Genomic DNA, 14,032 nt, shown 5'->3' with positions numbered 1-14,032 from the left:
CGTTGTGGCACGCCACGCGTGCGCTCTGCCCTTAAAGAAAGCTCTGCAGCCACGCAATAGTGCTAGCAGCTGGTGTACACACGTACGTGAGGGCACCCTGAAAAAAAACCAGCATAAAACGGCTTCTCGGCCGAATTAGGCTCGATGCCAACGTGGATTCAGAGCACCCACGGCCCCCCGAGAGATGGGGGGCAAGGGAAAGGATGCAGCCCCTCTAAATAGAAAGACAGGGGTGGGAACAGGTGGTACCGTAGGACACACTGTCACTTTGCAGGGACAAGTGGGAAAGGAGGCGAGACACCGTCTTTACAGGCGTCCTGGAAGTGACTTTACTGTCCCTGAGCTCACCTTGTGCTGCTTCCATCTTATTTCTACCTGGGTACAACGTTATCCTTTGGCAGTACGGAGGAGCCCGCAGCTGGGGAAACACGGGGATAACGGATGCGGCTGCACAGGGCTGGGCGCAGGACGGCAGCGACGTGCCGAATCAAAATTTAATGGTAGGTGGATCACAGGGAAGAGGGTGACCACTGCGGCTTCACTGAACCGGAGCCCTACGGGGCTCCTGCCAAGATCCAAGGGCAGAGCAAAGATGCGGGAGGACGAGACGGCGACGGCAGCCGCCCCCGCGTTTCTACACCCGCCGCTGCCTCTCCGCCGGCCCCGAAGGACCGCGCACCCCCGGCCACCGGCGGTTTGACGCGCGGGGAGACGCCACCCCTCAACTCCCGACCGAAGGAACTTCCCGCCGCTCCCAGAGCACCGCGGCGACAAGCGGGACCCCCCCGTCCCGTCCCCCCGCCCAGCGCACCCGCGCAGCCGGACGCGGGGCCGATGGAAGGCGGGGAGCGAGAGAAGCGCCGGCGGTGAAACCCTCCCGGCACCGGGCGACTTGGGAAGAAAGTTTAACAGACGATGCCGGTAGGGATTTTGCAGCCGCCCGGGCTTCGCCCTGCGGCGCCCGACCCGCGCGGCCGCTCCGCGCCCGCGGAGCCACCGCGCCCACGTCTCCTCTGACGCGCCGGCGAGTGCCAGCCCTCCCCCCGGGGCGCGGAGAGAGGCGGAGCGGGGCCGCTCTCCCTTCCCCGCCTTCCGCACCTGCCCCGGCAGCGCGGCGGAGGGCGCGCAGCGGCGCGGAGGCAGGGGCCGGGCTGCGCGGGGCGCGGGGGGGCCCGGCGGGGCGGTGATGCGCAGCCCGCGGCGGCAGGATGCGGGAGGGGAGCGCGGGCGGCCGCGGCGCGGAGAACCGGACGGGTGCCGAGCCCCCGCTGCACCTTTTCCCCGCGCCCGTCCTCACCGGCATCACCGTCGCCTGCGTCCTCCTCTTCGTCATCGGGATCGTCGGCAACCTCATGACCATGCTGGTGGTGTCGCGGTTCCGGGACATGAGGACCACCACCAACTTCTACCTGTCCAGCATGGCCTTCTCCGACCTGCTCATCTTCCTCTGCATGCCCCTGGACCTCTTCCGCCTCTGGCAGTACCGTCCCTGGAACTTTGGGGACCTCCTCTGCAAGCTCTTCCAGTTCGTCAGCGAGAGCTGCACCTACTCCACCATCCTCAACATCACCGCCCTCAGCGTGGAGCGGTACGTTGCCATCTGCTTCCCCCTCCGAGCTAAAGTGATCATCACCAAGGGGAAGGTCAAGCTGGTCATCCTCTTCCTCTGGGCCGTCTCCTTCATTAGCGCCGGACCCATCTTCGTCTTGGTGGGGGTCGAGCACGAGAACGGCACGAACCCCCTGAGCACCAACGAGTGCCGAGCCACGGAGTACGCCATCCGCTCGGGGCTCCTCACCATCATGGTCTGGACCTCCAGCATCTTCTTTTTCCTGCCCGTGTTTTGCTTGACCGTGCTCTACAGCCTCATCGGGAGGAAGCTCTGGAGGAGAAAGAGAAAGAACATCGGTCCAAACGCTGTCATCAGGGATAAGAACAACAAGCAAACTGTGAAAATGTTAGGTACGGCTCTTCTTGCTGTGTTTTTCTGAGGGATGTGTGTGATTGTGTGTGTGTGTGACAGAGAGAAAGGCTGGGGGAGCACTGGCAGTTCACTATAAATGCTTTCCTTTGGAAGGAGCTACTGAACATGCTTCATACGAAGGGCTACACCTCAAGGTATTTGTAGAATAACTCTCCCTCCTTAGATTTATTTCTAACTGGTTTGAGCTGGGGACTCTTAAACAGTCTAATAACAATCACTGACAAGGACAAATGCTACAGCTACAATTAGCTAGTGCCCGGGAGATTTTTTTTGAACGTTTTTTGCTCTTTGGTTGTGGATACCGATGTTATTTACAGAAGGAGAGTTTATGTGATTTTTAAACAAAACGAAACCCTTCTCAAGCCACAAAGTTGAGCCGCAGGCTAAGCAAGCAGGGTGGTGATGTGCTCTTCGTTTTATATGAGAAGAGTATCAAGGTTTTAGCAAATTGGGGTTATTTACTGGGGTGGCTGTGTAAGCTTCTGAAAATTAATCTGCGTTTTTATATTACCAAAACACCGGCACGTGCTGAACGGGGACCATCGTGTCTCCCTTGAGGTCAGTGATCCTGTAAATTCTCACTGGCTTTAAGAAAACAGGATCGAGACAACAGACGCTGTCGTTCCTAACTTTGTATATTTACGTTGCTGAACGGTTTGAACAACAGTTGTTGTTGGCAGAGGGAGACACAAACGTCAAGGTACAAAGTCAGTGCGTGCAGTGGGAGTTTGATGCACGGAACCAAAAAAGTTGTTCTCCAGTTTGGTGTCTGAAAACGGCAGAATCCTCCTGCTGCCGCCGCGGACTTTTATTCCAGCAGGAGGTCCTGCGCAGCGCAAGTCATCCCGTGGATGTGAGAGGGGATGGGATGCTCAGCACCGAGAAGGTTTCACGGGCGGCAGCAGCTCTGCTGTGCTCGTTTCAGCCGGGCGAAAGCCATGGGCTAATGAGCTAGACGAAGAGGCGGCAGCGTGTCCTAACTACCTTAATTACTAAATGGGAGCCTGGCTGATTTTTTTTGTTCGCGTCCTGCTGTATTACTATGCAACAGCAGGCAGAATAATAAAAACCGCGGCATTCTTTGTGCCCTTTCAGCTACATTTTATGATCAACAGAATTACTTCAGTCTGGGAAGCGTGACCTTGGAAGTAATTCACCATTTACACTTCTAGAGTTTCAGGATTTTGAATCTCTACTTACAACAAGTACATTGCTAGCTTATATTACTACCGTGTTTATATTTCTGCATGCTTAACCACAAAGAAATTTGAAGCAATACCTGTTTATTTCTGCCCTGAGGTATAGCCGCAGGCATTACAGTATTTCAGACACCTTTTTTTTTCCTTTTTCTTTTACAAAGGCTGAGAACAGCAAGGCTGGCCTCTGACAGAGAGCCAATATTCGCGAAGCGGTAACAGTCTGATGGAAAGATGGCAAGAAAAGAAGTTCGTAAGGGCTCAGTACCAGCAGATGCTCGGTGCTCTCGCTGGGGTGAATGTTCTGCTTAAAATTTAGAAGGCGCTTTCTAATACTTTACCAAGTCACGGAACCTCGAGTAAATGGGATTAGCATCACTGCTTCTTTTAAATTGCAGAGAGGGGTCCTTAATTAAAGCCCTAAATGTGTAGCCGGACTTGCAAAGGAGCTATCGTATCCCGTTCCCATTGAAATCAATGGGATTCCGCAGGCGTGAAGATCGAACTCTCAAAAGCCTGGCCAGGGCTGTGCATGCCTACATGTGGAGATACGGACCATGCCTAAAATCCTGTTTGTAATGACCATCGCGGTAATATTCATTATCCGGATTAAACTCCGGAGCACACTTATGAGCTAGGGAAACATTATCTGAATTGTTTATGTGAAGATACTGAGGAAAAAGAGGAAATGGTTGGCTCGGGAAGATGCAGAGCTGGAAATCAGATACTCTGAATTTCAGCTCTGCGCGTTAGAGTCCACCATAAGTATCCATTTAAACTCGGGAATGCTTGTTCAAAAAGTTTTTAAGGAAAGGTGCCGACAATCATCCCCCTCTCAGCTCTCTGAATTTTATATCCATCTCCTGTGACTTGATGGGAGGAAGCAGGATTGCTAACAGAAGAGAACAGGTTAACTGGTAAAGAAATGCTTAGGAATGTTAAAAAAAAACCTTGCTCGACTTTTCTGTTTTTTCTCTTTCCGGTATATTAATAGATACACTCAAAGCAATATGACAAATAATAAAGGTCAATAGCAGACAGGAAATGAACAGAAAAAGTTTCCCTTTCTCTAGGATGGAAATTCAAATGTGTTCAAAGACACACACATTCCTTTTACTCTGCTTATATTATATTTACGTATAAATGCAACCACAGTGATAGCGTAATATTACAGATATACTATATAACTATAATCACGCCGTTATATATTTAATTTTACTCTTCTTGGAGTAACTCATATCCCAAAAAACGGACAAACTGGAAGGGTGCCCCGCTGTCTGTTCTTACCTTGGCCATACGCGCTCTACAAGTCCAAATTCTGGTGGTTTGGTTTGTTTTCGGGCCTTTGCCTTACATAATTTTGCTTCCCAGTGATTACATTCTTCATTATAAACCGCGGCATTGAGCCTGTCACGTTAGATGTAATTTGCTTTTGTTAAACACCGCAGATGGTAGATTGTTACACTTTTATTTCGCCACCCTTTTGATCTTTAATTCTCTCTCTATGAAAGCACTTACAAGCGTCATAGGTCAGAAGCACGCTGCAGCAGGTTAGTTGTGCGGTGTCCAGGCAGCCTGTTCGGATGCGGTCAATGTGTGTTAGGCATTGCTAATTTGGACTTTCAGAGAATATCCTGAGAGACACAAACCCCAAAATTTACGGATGTATTTTCGCGCTTTACGATCAATTTGGTATAGAAATAGAATTTTGCAGTAGAATTTCGCGGTAGAATTTTGATCACCCAGGTTCTAATACTCATCCTTAACACGATTTCTTCTGCTGTTTTTGTTTCAGTTGTGGTGGTATTTGCTTTCATACTCTGCTGGTTGCCTTTTCACGTAGGACGGTATTTATTTTCCAAATCCTTTGAAGCTGGGTCCCTGGAGATTGCAGTGATCAGCCAGTACTGCAACTTGGTGTCCTTCGTCCTCTTCTACCTTAGCGCGGCCATCAACCCCATCCTCTACAACATCATGTCCAAGAAGTACCGAGTCGCCGCCTGCCGGCTCTTTGGACTCAAACCCCTTCCAAAGAAAAGACTCTCCAGCACGAAACAAGAAAGTTCGCGGGTTTGGACAGAACCGAGCGTTATCACATGACACGTCGTTCCCAGCGCCGGAGCATCGCTTACACCAGTATTTCCCAGAAAGCCATAGCGAAAGAGAAAGAAGGGGAGAAACTCAAACCGAAAGGTTAAAGCCGTACTCGTGTCATCGTCTGGAGTTGCTGAAAGATGTAACGTAGGCAGTTAAAGATTTAAAACAAAACAAAACAAAAAACAAATGAAACTTTGAGACTATAAAAGGAGACGCGTGGCCACAGAATTTGCCAACACTCAAGTATTGTTTTTCTTCTGCTTTTGCCCATATGATTATTATTTTTTTTTTTTGCACTGGCTGTAGCAGGAGAGCTGGGCTTCACCAGCCTTAACAGGCAAACGGCGCCCAGTTCGCCTGAGAGTTGGTGTGACTTCAGGAGCTGATCATTCCAGCCGAATTTTTTCCGGAGTTAACTTTAGTTTTGCTGAGAATCTTGCTAGCGCATAACCAGGCCCTAGGAAGAGCAAATGGAATTGCCTTTTTGGAGTGGTAACCACGGAATTTGATGCAGTTTTCATAATCTTGATTTTTAAATAAACTAATGTTTTTCTCCAAATGAGGAGAATGGTTTCTTAAAAAAAAAAAAAAAAAAAAAAGGGGAGAGGGGGGAGAAATAAAATGGATAATTTTTAAACGCTCTAAAAATATATGACCTGCATGTCCTGTCCGAGTAGAAAGGCAATGAAAATAATACCTTCACAGGAGTGGCTTAGAACATGACTGTAATGAAATATTTTTTTATTTTTTTTTTTTTACATCTATATCAGTGGGACAAGGACAGTGCTGACTTCAGGACTGCAGTGACGCTATAAAAATACAGAATGCAATCTCCCACCAAAGTCATATATATATATATATATAATTTTTTTTTTTTTTTTTTACTAGCTAGATCATCCGTACTCGTTCTGTTCAGCTTGAGTGTGAACGACTCGACGTGTTTGAACTCGGAAGCTTTTAGCTGTTTCCATGTTTGTAACGAGTCTGTGGCTGCCTGTCCCTCCGCTGCGCACCCCCGTGCCCCCCGAAGGCTGCTAAGGACAGGTCTCCTGCCTGTAAAACACCACTTATTTCTGTTTAAAGTGTATCAACTGGTTCCCAGTACCCCCCATAAAGCCTGCCGTGCAGTTGTACTAGTTTGCTGCACTATCAAATCCAGAATGGTTTTGGTTTTTTTTTTTTTTTTTTTTTTTTTTAACCAACGTGACTTGACAAAGTAATAGAAAAATCTGCATTAAAACACACGGGCAGACGCATTCTCATGCTTGATCCATACAAATCTTAAATTCAATTGATTTTTATAACTCGAGTATGCCACTGAAAAGCAAAATAGAAAACTTTCCGTCCTTTATGCTACTGGGTCTGATGTTGCCTCTGTTGTCGCACCGACACGCGGATTCTGTGGCCCAGCTAATAGAGCTTCGGAGCGCGCATGTGAAATGGCAGCTTTCTATTTATTTCGTTCTAGTATTTATTGCCAGGCTGGTCCACAACCCGTTCTCCATAACGAATTGTCTGTTCGCGAAATTCCCGCTGCCTTCAACCTCCTGTTACCGCCGACGGGCCGTACTCCGCCGGTTACACCTTCAGCTGGCGGCGCTGCTCGGCTATAACTAAATAGAGAATTTGGCCTCTTCTGTAAATACGGTGGGTTTTTTATTGCCCGATGCTTCGCTTGGGCCAGGGGGCCGGAGGCTGCTCCTCGCTGTGGCACCCGAGCCTGTCTCGCTCCCCGCTCGTACCGAGCACGGGTTTGATGTATGCCAGCCGATAAATTAAGGGACTAACGAGGAGCAACGCTAGAGGATCGTCCCCGTCCCGTCTCTAACCACCCTCCGCCTCGTTACCCACTTCGTTCTCTCGCTCATTGTGGACCGACCAACAGATCCGATGGCAGATGTCGCGCAACTCAGGGAAACAAGAAATTTGGGAATCTTGAGAAGATCGTGAAGACGGGAGCTCACGCCTGACGTGTCTGTGTAAGTGAACGGGTCACACGCCTAGCGTCACATACGTGTTTCAAATCTCAGCTGTGCCTGTGGTATTAAACGTGAACAGAAAAAGAAATAAAGCGATGAGACCCTTTTATAACCCCGCGGGGTGAGTGGTGGCAGAGGATGCGGGATGGATGCGGGCAGGCTGGCTCGGCGCCGCCACGCACCGCTCCTGGCCCCGCGGCATCGGGATGGGGCACCAAACGGGTACCGAACGGGTACCAGCATCACCCACGGCGTGCGAGACTTCCCGGGCTCGCTCCGGTCCCTGCCACTCAAACCTGTGTCTCAGTTATGGGAAGCAATCCTGCGTGGCCAGAACGGTCCCGCAGAGGCTTTTACCTGGCTGAGAAGCTGCATCGTTGGGTTTTAATTTTTTTTTTTTCCCCAAACCTGTATAATTAACTTGATTAGGCTATGTTTTTTTTTGTTGGTTTTGTTTGTTTGTTTGATTTTTTTTTTAAACCACAATAACTGTAACATTAAAGCCCTGTGTAGCCATCTAATTTCCGCGTATAAACTACAAATACACAAATTATTTCGTTTAACCTCACATTTCATCAGGAGAGTCGGCAAATTTTAACTCTGCCAGCACTGTGAAATTGCAACAACTTTGTGCGTGGGACAGGACGTAAAAGATTTCATCCGGGGTCACCTAAGTCAGAAGGAAGGGGACTGGCTGCTCATCGCGAGGGAGGAGAGGACTTCTCCCTTCTCCCTTCGGAAATGGACTTGTTTTTGCAAGTCAGGGAACATTTGGCCAAATCCAGCGAAATAAATGCATTTCTATTAAAAAAGAGTAGCCACCTTCCTGTGACTCTTGCACAAGCCGGAAAATATTTCAGATCCAGAAACATTCGAGCCTTTAACGCACGCTGCTGCTGTCGCTCCCGCAGCTGGCTCTGTACCATCCCTTAGGTTTGTTTCCCTCAGTGCTAAAACCTTTCTACACATCAATGCTAAAATCAGTGGAGTCTCACTTACTGGCACGCCTTGACTCCAGGGTCCGCTTCTTCAAACAGGTACCGGTGCGTAATTCACTGCTTTTATATGGGGGGGGAAGAAAAAAAAAATTAAAATCACCTGGATAACCTCTACTTTTGTATTGTAAAATCAACTATTGTCATACATCTCCGGAAAGACACATCCCTCCCCAGCAGCGCTGATGGGCGAATACGGCCTTGCTCGCCTCAAGAGATATTGCCTAAGCCGTAGGAAATAACCTCATCGGGGGGGAAGCACCATCAGGATATCGACAGCGTTTTTTACCTCAGCACAGCCGAGTCAGTCCAAGATCGGTATCCTGAGTTTATCTCGGGTAGTAACGTGGGGCAAGGCTCCTCCTGCCTTGTCTCCGCCAGGTCCCACCCGGGCAGAGCAGATGCTGCGGGCGGCGGCAGAGCTGGCGCTGGTGGAACCCTCGGGCTCACCTCACGTTCTGGCGTCTTCTCCCCAAAACCTTCCCTATCGGAAAGGGCAGGGGTGTCTCCCCGGCTCCCTTTTGGGTCTGGACGCGGCTTTTGAGGTCTGTTTTACGTGCAGGGAAGAGAAGAGCCCTGGCAGGAGCTGGGCTATCCATTCAGGGCAGCTCCGCAGGAAGATTTCTGTCAGCCATAGGCTGCATTTCTGGAAACTCTTCCCTGTAGGAACAGACTTTGCCAATTCTGACTGAAAAAAAAAAGCCACCCATATAAGGGATTTATGAGTTAAAATTTTGCTGTCTTCTCACTGGCCTGTACGTGAGCAGCCCATATAGGAAATAATTGGAGGTTCATTCATTAAACAGCTCAAGTTTTAAAAGCTTTTCTGACTCTGCATTTTGCATCACAGCTTCACAAGTAAACAGGAACAATTTGACTGCATTTTCTGTCTTGGAAACGTGTTACATTGGTGATGAAATAGGTCAAAAGCACTTTACCAGAAAGCTTCATTCATTTTAGAAAAGTACCTTTGATGGAGGCATGCACAGGCAGAAAATCACGTCCTATTGTATTTCTTGCCAAAAAAAAAAAAAAAAAAAAAAAAAGGAAAAATAGCACTTACATGTCAAATTTTGAGTTGATAGGTAGTCAGCACTTATGTAAGTTTGTGTCAAGTGACATTTGCATAAGCCCTTTCTGAAGCAGCGGCCGTTAGATACCTGGAGAGACCCTCCAGGAGAACCTCCTCTCCACCCTGGATCTGCTGTAGCTGGGGTGCTCCCTCCTCGTCTGCCGATGGGTGGGAGGGCGGCTGCTGGTGCGGATGGTCCCTTTGCAGGTCTGAAGGCAGCTGGTCTCCCTCACGCCTGCCCGAGACAACCCCATGCTTGCTCGCATTGATCAGCGCGTTCCTTATGGGGCTCTTAGTTTCTCCGAGCCCTCAGTCAATGTTTTCTGATGGGCTTCCATACAGTCCGCATCATTTGCGGAAGACCTGTGGCCTTGAGGAGGTAGATTCAGGAGAAGAGGTAACGGGCACAAACGTGACCACAGGAAGTTCCACCTAAACACGAGGAGGAACTTCTTTACCCTGAGGGTGGCAGAGCCCTGGCACAGGCTGCCCAGAGAGGTGGTGGAGTCTCCGTCTCTGGAGACATTCCAAACCCGCCTGGACGCGTTCCTGTGCCACCTGCTCTGGGTGACCCTGCTCTGGCAGGGGGTTGGACGAGATGATCTCCAGAGGGCCCTTCCAAAATTCGGTACAAAAACATCTACCTGACTCCTCGTATCCCAGTGATGCCAGTATTGTTACTTCCAGGCACCCTGAACCGCCCTCCTCACCCCCCGGCTGAAAGCACGGTGAGTAGATTTTACCCTCACAACTTCGGATGAACAATATTAGCCCCAATTCTACAAAACGGGAATTAAAGCACTTGGCGTTCCAACCCCTGACTCAAACCGCGCTGTCTCAGAGCGATGGGATGCAGGATCCATCCATCTCCCTCCGGGCGTTATTCCTCGGGCTGTGGGCTGCTGCGGGCAGCTCCGAGCACCGTTTCTGTTCCTAAGCCGGAGTGCTCAGCACAATAGCCGGAGATAAGCGTTACATGGGAAATAAGTAACCCCTGGCTGACACCGCAGCCTCCGGAGAGCTCGGCCAACGGGAGCCTGAGCGGGGAAACACAGGCTGCTCTGGCAAAGCCCTGCCTCGGCATCCCTACCGTCAGTAACAACCAGCGAACACGGACTAATGGCTGCGGCAACATCTACACCCCCAGCGGGATTCATATCTACACCTGAACTCTTACACTCATCCCTGCGTCTGCACACATGCAGGAGCTTCCTGGAAAACCCTCTGGATAATCCAGCTGGGTGTATATCCAGCAGATGCAGCCGCAGGAGTTGGCATGGCTTGGGAAGTCCTGGGGTGACCTGCGCTGTTTTACACCATTTGCTGCCAGGCACCTTTAGCTGGAGCTACACACTGCCCAGCCACAACACAAGCGCCCCGAGGAGCTGGAAGCTCGTCGGGTGTTAACGTGAAGTCTCTCTGTGCGTTTCGGCAGGTCCGTCAGCCACGTAGGGCAGTGGGACACACACGTACACACACCCACCCCCCCACACACACCCCCATCTCCCCCCACCCATGCATCCCCACCTGAGGTACCGCAGCAGACTCCATCCCAGCTCCACACAAAGACCAGGAACTTCTCAGGGGCAAAATAGTTTCCTCACACAGATGCACTCGCCAATGGCTTTTCACTCTGAAACATGATTTCTGGTGAGAAACAGGTAAAAACTCCAGGGTTTTGGCTTCAGGTCCCACGCCCTCGGCCAAATTTTGCCAAGAGCAGTTTGTTAGATGGCGGGGTCCAGCTTTGCCAGCTCTATCAGGTGGCGAAATCACAGTTTGGGTGTCCAGAAGCCCCGGCTGCTACTGTTTAGGAAAATAAAGAAAAGCGAAAGTTTGACTGCAATCTGTCCTTTACCTCCAAATTGTGATTATGCAAGTGTAGTGAAAGCGGATGAAGAAAAGACAAATTTAATTCATCTTGTATTAATGAAGGTTTACAGGTTGCTGCACAGTAGTCACTTCTGCTTGCTGTTGAGCCTTCGGACGGTTGTCATGCCAGCACGCAATAGAGTACATCAGTATTATCAAACGTAATTAATACACGTGGTGGGCTTTTCACAGGCTTTCTCAGTGCTTTTCTCAGCAGAAGGGTCCCAGTTCCCTTCCAAGCCCAGCGCTTGCGTCCTACTGCCTTTCTCATCCGAGTTGCGGACTGGTGCATGCCGTGACTTGTCAAATGAGAGCAAAATTCAGAGCCCCTCATTAACCCAATACTTAAAAAAACCAAACCAAACCAAAAAAAACCCCAAAAAACCAACTCCCCAGGTAGACCTGCTGTTACGGCGTTACCTGGATCCCATCACTCCCACGTTACAAAGGCACTCGCACGCTGCTGGCCACGAGTAGGCTTGAGGAGCAAACTCAATGTCGGCAAGAGGACTATAAGCGTTGCGCAGTGTCCCAGCAAACCAGCTGGTGGGGTGTGAGCAATCACAGAATCGTAGGGTTGGAAGGGACCTCTGGAGATCATCTCGTCCAACCCCCTGCCAGAGCAGGGTCACCCAGAGCAGGCGGCACAGGAACGCGTCCAGGCGGGTTTGGAATGTCTCCAGAGACGGAGACTCCACCACCTCTCTGGGCAGCCCAAGTCTCTTTAGTCTTCCCTATGGTTTTTGTCATCCGTGAACAATTACCTCTGTCCTCCCCACATGGGATCGGCTCCAAAAAGACGTCAGTGGTGAGACTGCTGCCCGGTCCCCGGGACCATCACTCACTAGGAGGGTACCAACTCCTAAATAGCATCTCAAGTGAGCGCTGCGTGGTTGCCAATTTACCGCGTTCTTGTTCTGTGCACAAAGACATCCGCTTGAAAGCCTGCAGGCTGCTCCTCCAGCTGTGCTCGGAGGTAAAACACTTGGCATTTCATCGCTCTCCACCTTTGCTTCGTTTCCCTCACTGGGAGCGAAATGAAGGTTTGGTGACCTGCGCGAGTCTGCGAGACAAAATTGCTCTCAGAAATAAAGTACCCCATGGTCAACTTCAGAGGCCGCTCTGAGGGTACAGGAGATGCTCTGCCAGCATTTGGCCCCATTTCGAATGCTGCTGGAGCAGAAGAGAAGAGCGTCACTCTCTCTTTTTCTCACGTTCTGATTGATTTTCACATGATTGCAGTGCTGTCCACGAGACAGGAAAGGCATGGCGATTTCCAAGCCTTTATTCGCATTGTTCTTCTCTGCCCAGCCTCCTTCCACAGCCCGGTGCTGCAAATCATCCTCCGTTAGGGCGGGCAGGCGGGGAATCTAACACCACCAGCCCCTTCTCTAATGAGCCCCGCAGCACGACGAGCTCCGAGGTGCAGAGATTTAAAGAACTTTAACACGCCGATGTTACAAAAGACAGCAAATCCTCTCACTGCAAACCCTCATTGGAAGTTAAGCCAATATCCACGATCACACGTGGGCGTGGATTCCACCCCGTCGATACCACCTTGGTATTTTTATCAAGCAATGACAACGCCATTGATTTTTGTAACAGTGGCTGTGCTGTGCCAGGGGCACCCGCGTGGGGCTGCGAGAGGTGCGATCTCCTGAGCTGCTTTGGCTCGAACACGTCGTTTTGAACCTGCTGAGCTATTGTTAGCGCGTGAAGAGGGAAGCGGGTGGCCAGCCCAAGGGTTTCCAGCTCTGGTGATGTGCTGGAGTGGGGCTCATCCCTCACCCACCTGCCTCGGGTGCTGCCCCAGCACCTCCGGTCTAGGGCCGATATAGAAGGAAACAAACCCATTTCAGATGTACTCCGCTCACAACAGCGGTTTCTTTCTCACAAAAAACCGGCCGACGCCACTCGCAAGAGCCGCTGCCCCCGGTTGCCCCAGCCTCGGCCAAAGCCGCTACTCTTGCTGCAATGTCAAAAGCCACGAGAGGTTTGTATTTACCTGCTTTCTCTTCAGTCTTGTGCCTGATTTCCCACATCACAGTGTAATTTGGAGACTGCCACGTAGCCAGAGGAGTGCCATTGCCGTAGGCTGTGGTGAGACCTGCATCAAACGTCCGTCCCTTCCTGCAAGACGGGCTGACACGAGCTGGAGGAAAGGGCTTGGCACCGTCACTGCCCAGGCGGGGATGATTTAGAGAGCAACCAGAGGTTTGTACAGCTATGACACTTTCGACGTCAAAACACTGAAGTCGATCGCATCACACTTTAAACAAGAAGGACACGAGACAGAGTTGAGGGAGGCGATTCTGCCCCTCTGCTCCGCTCTGGGGAGACCCCCCTGCAGTGCTGCCTCCAGCTCTGGGACCCCCAATGTAAGAAGGACGTGGACCTGTTGGAGCAGGTTCAGAGGAGGCCACAGAGATGATGCAAGGGCTGGAGCCCCTCTGCTGTGAGGACAGGCTGAGAGAGTTGGGGGGGTTCAGCCTGGAGAAGAGAAGGCTCTGGGGAGACCTTAGAGCCCCTTCCAGTCCCTAAAGGGGCTCCAGGAGAGATGGGGAGGGACTCTGGATCAGGGAGGGGAGCGATAGAACAAGGGGTGATGGTTTTAAACAGAAAGAGGGGAGATTTGGATTATATTTTATGAAGGAATTCTTGACTGTGAGGGTGGAGAGCCCCTGGCCCAGGTTGCCCAGAGAAGCTGTGGCTGCCCCATCCCTGGAGGGGTTCAAGGCCAGGCTGGACGGGGCTTGGAGCAACCTGGGCTGGTGGGAGGTGTCCCTGCCCAGGGCAGGGGGTGGCACTGGATGGTCTTTAAGATCCCTTCCAACCCG

The 14,032-nt window shown here is 50.8% G+C and overlaps 1 protein-coding gene across 1 annotated transcript; it reads left to right on the top strand.

The window, feature by feature from the left end:
- Positions 1–1,135: 1,135 nt before the first annotated feature.
- On the top strand, positions 1,136–5,379 carry GHSR (growth hormone secretagogue receptor). The gene is made up of 2 exons (XM_063338810.1): positions 1,136–1,962; positions 4,976–5,379. Exons 1-2 carry the CDS (start codon positions 1,209–1,211, stop codon positions 5,278–5,280), a joined length of 1,059 nt encoding a protein of 352 aa, XP_063194880.1. The 5' UTR covers positions 1,136–1,208; the 3' UTR covers positions 5,281–5,379.
- The last annotated feature ends 8,653 nt before the right edge of the window (positions 5,380–14,032 follow it).

The sequence above is a fragment of the Chroicocephalus ridibundus genome, chromosome 6 (assembly GCF_963924245.1).
Source record: "Chroicocephalus ridibundus chromosome 6, bChrRid1.1, whole genome shotgun sequence".
Taxonomy (NCBI): Eukaryota; Metazoa; Chordata; class Aves; order Charadriiformes; family Laridae; genus Chroicocephalus; species Chroicocephalus ridibundus.
The sequence above is the reverse complement of the archived record's forward strand: the minus strand, read 5'-3'. Positions and strand labels throughout refer to the sequence as shown.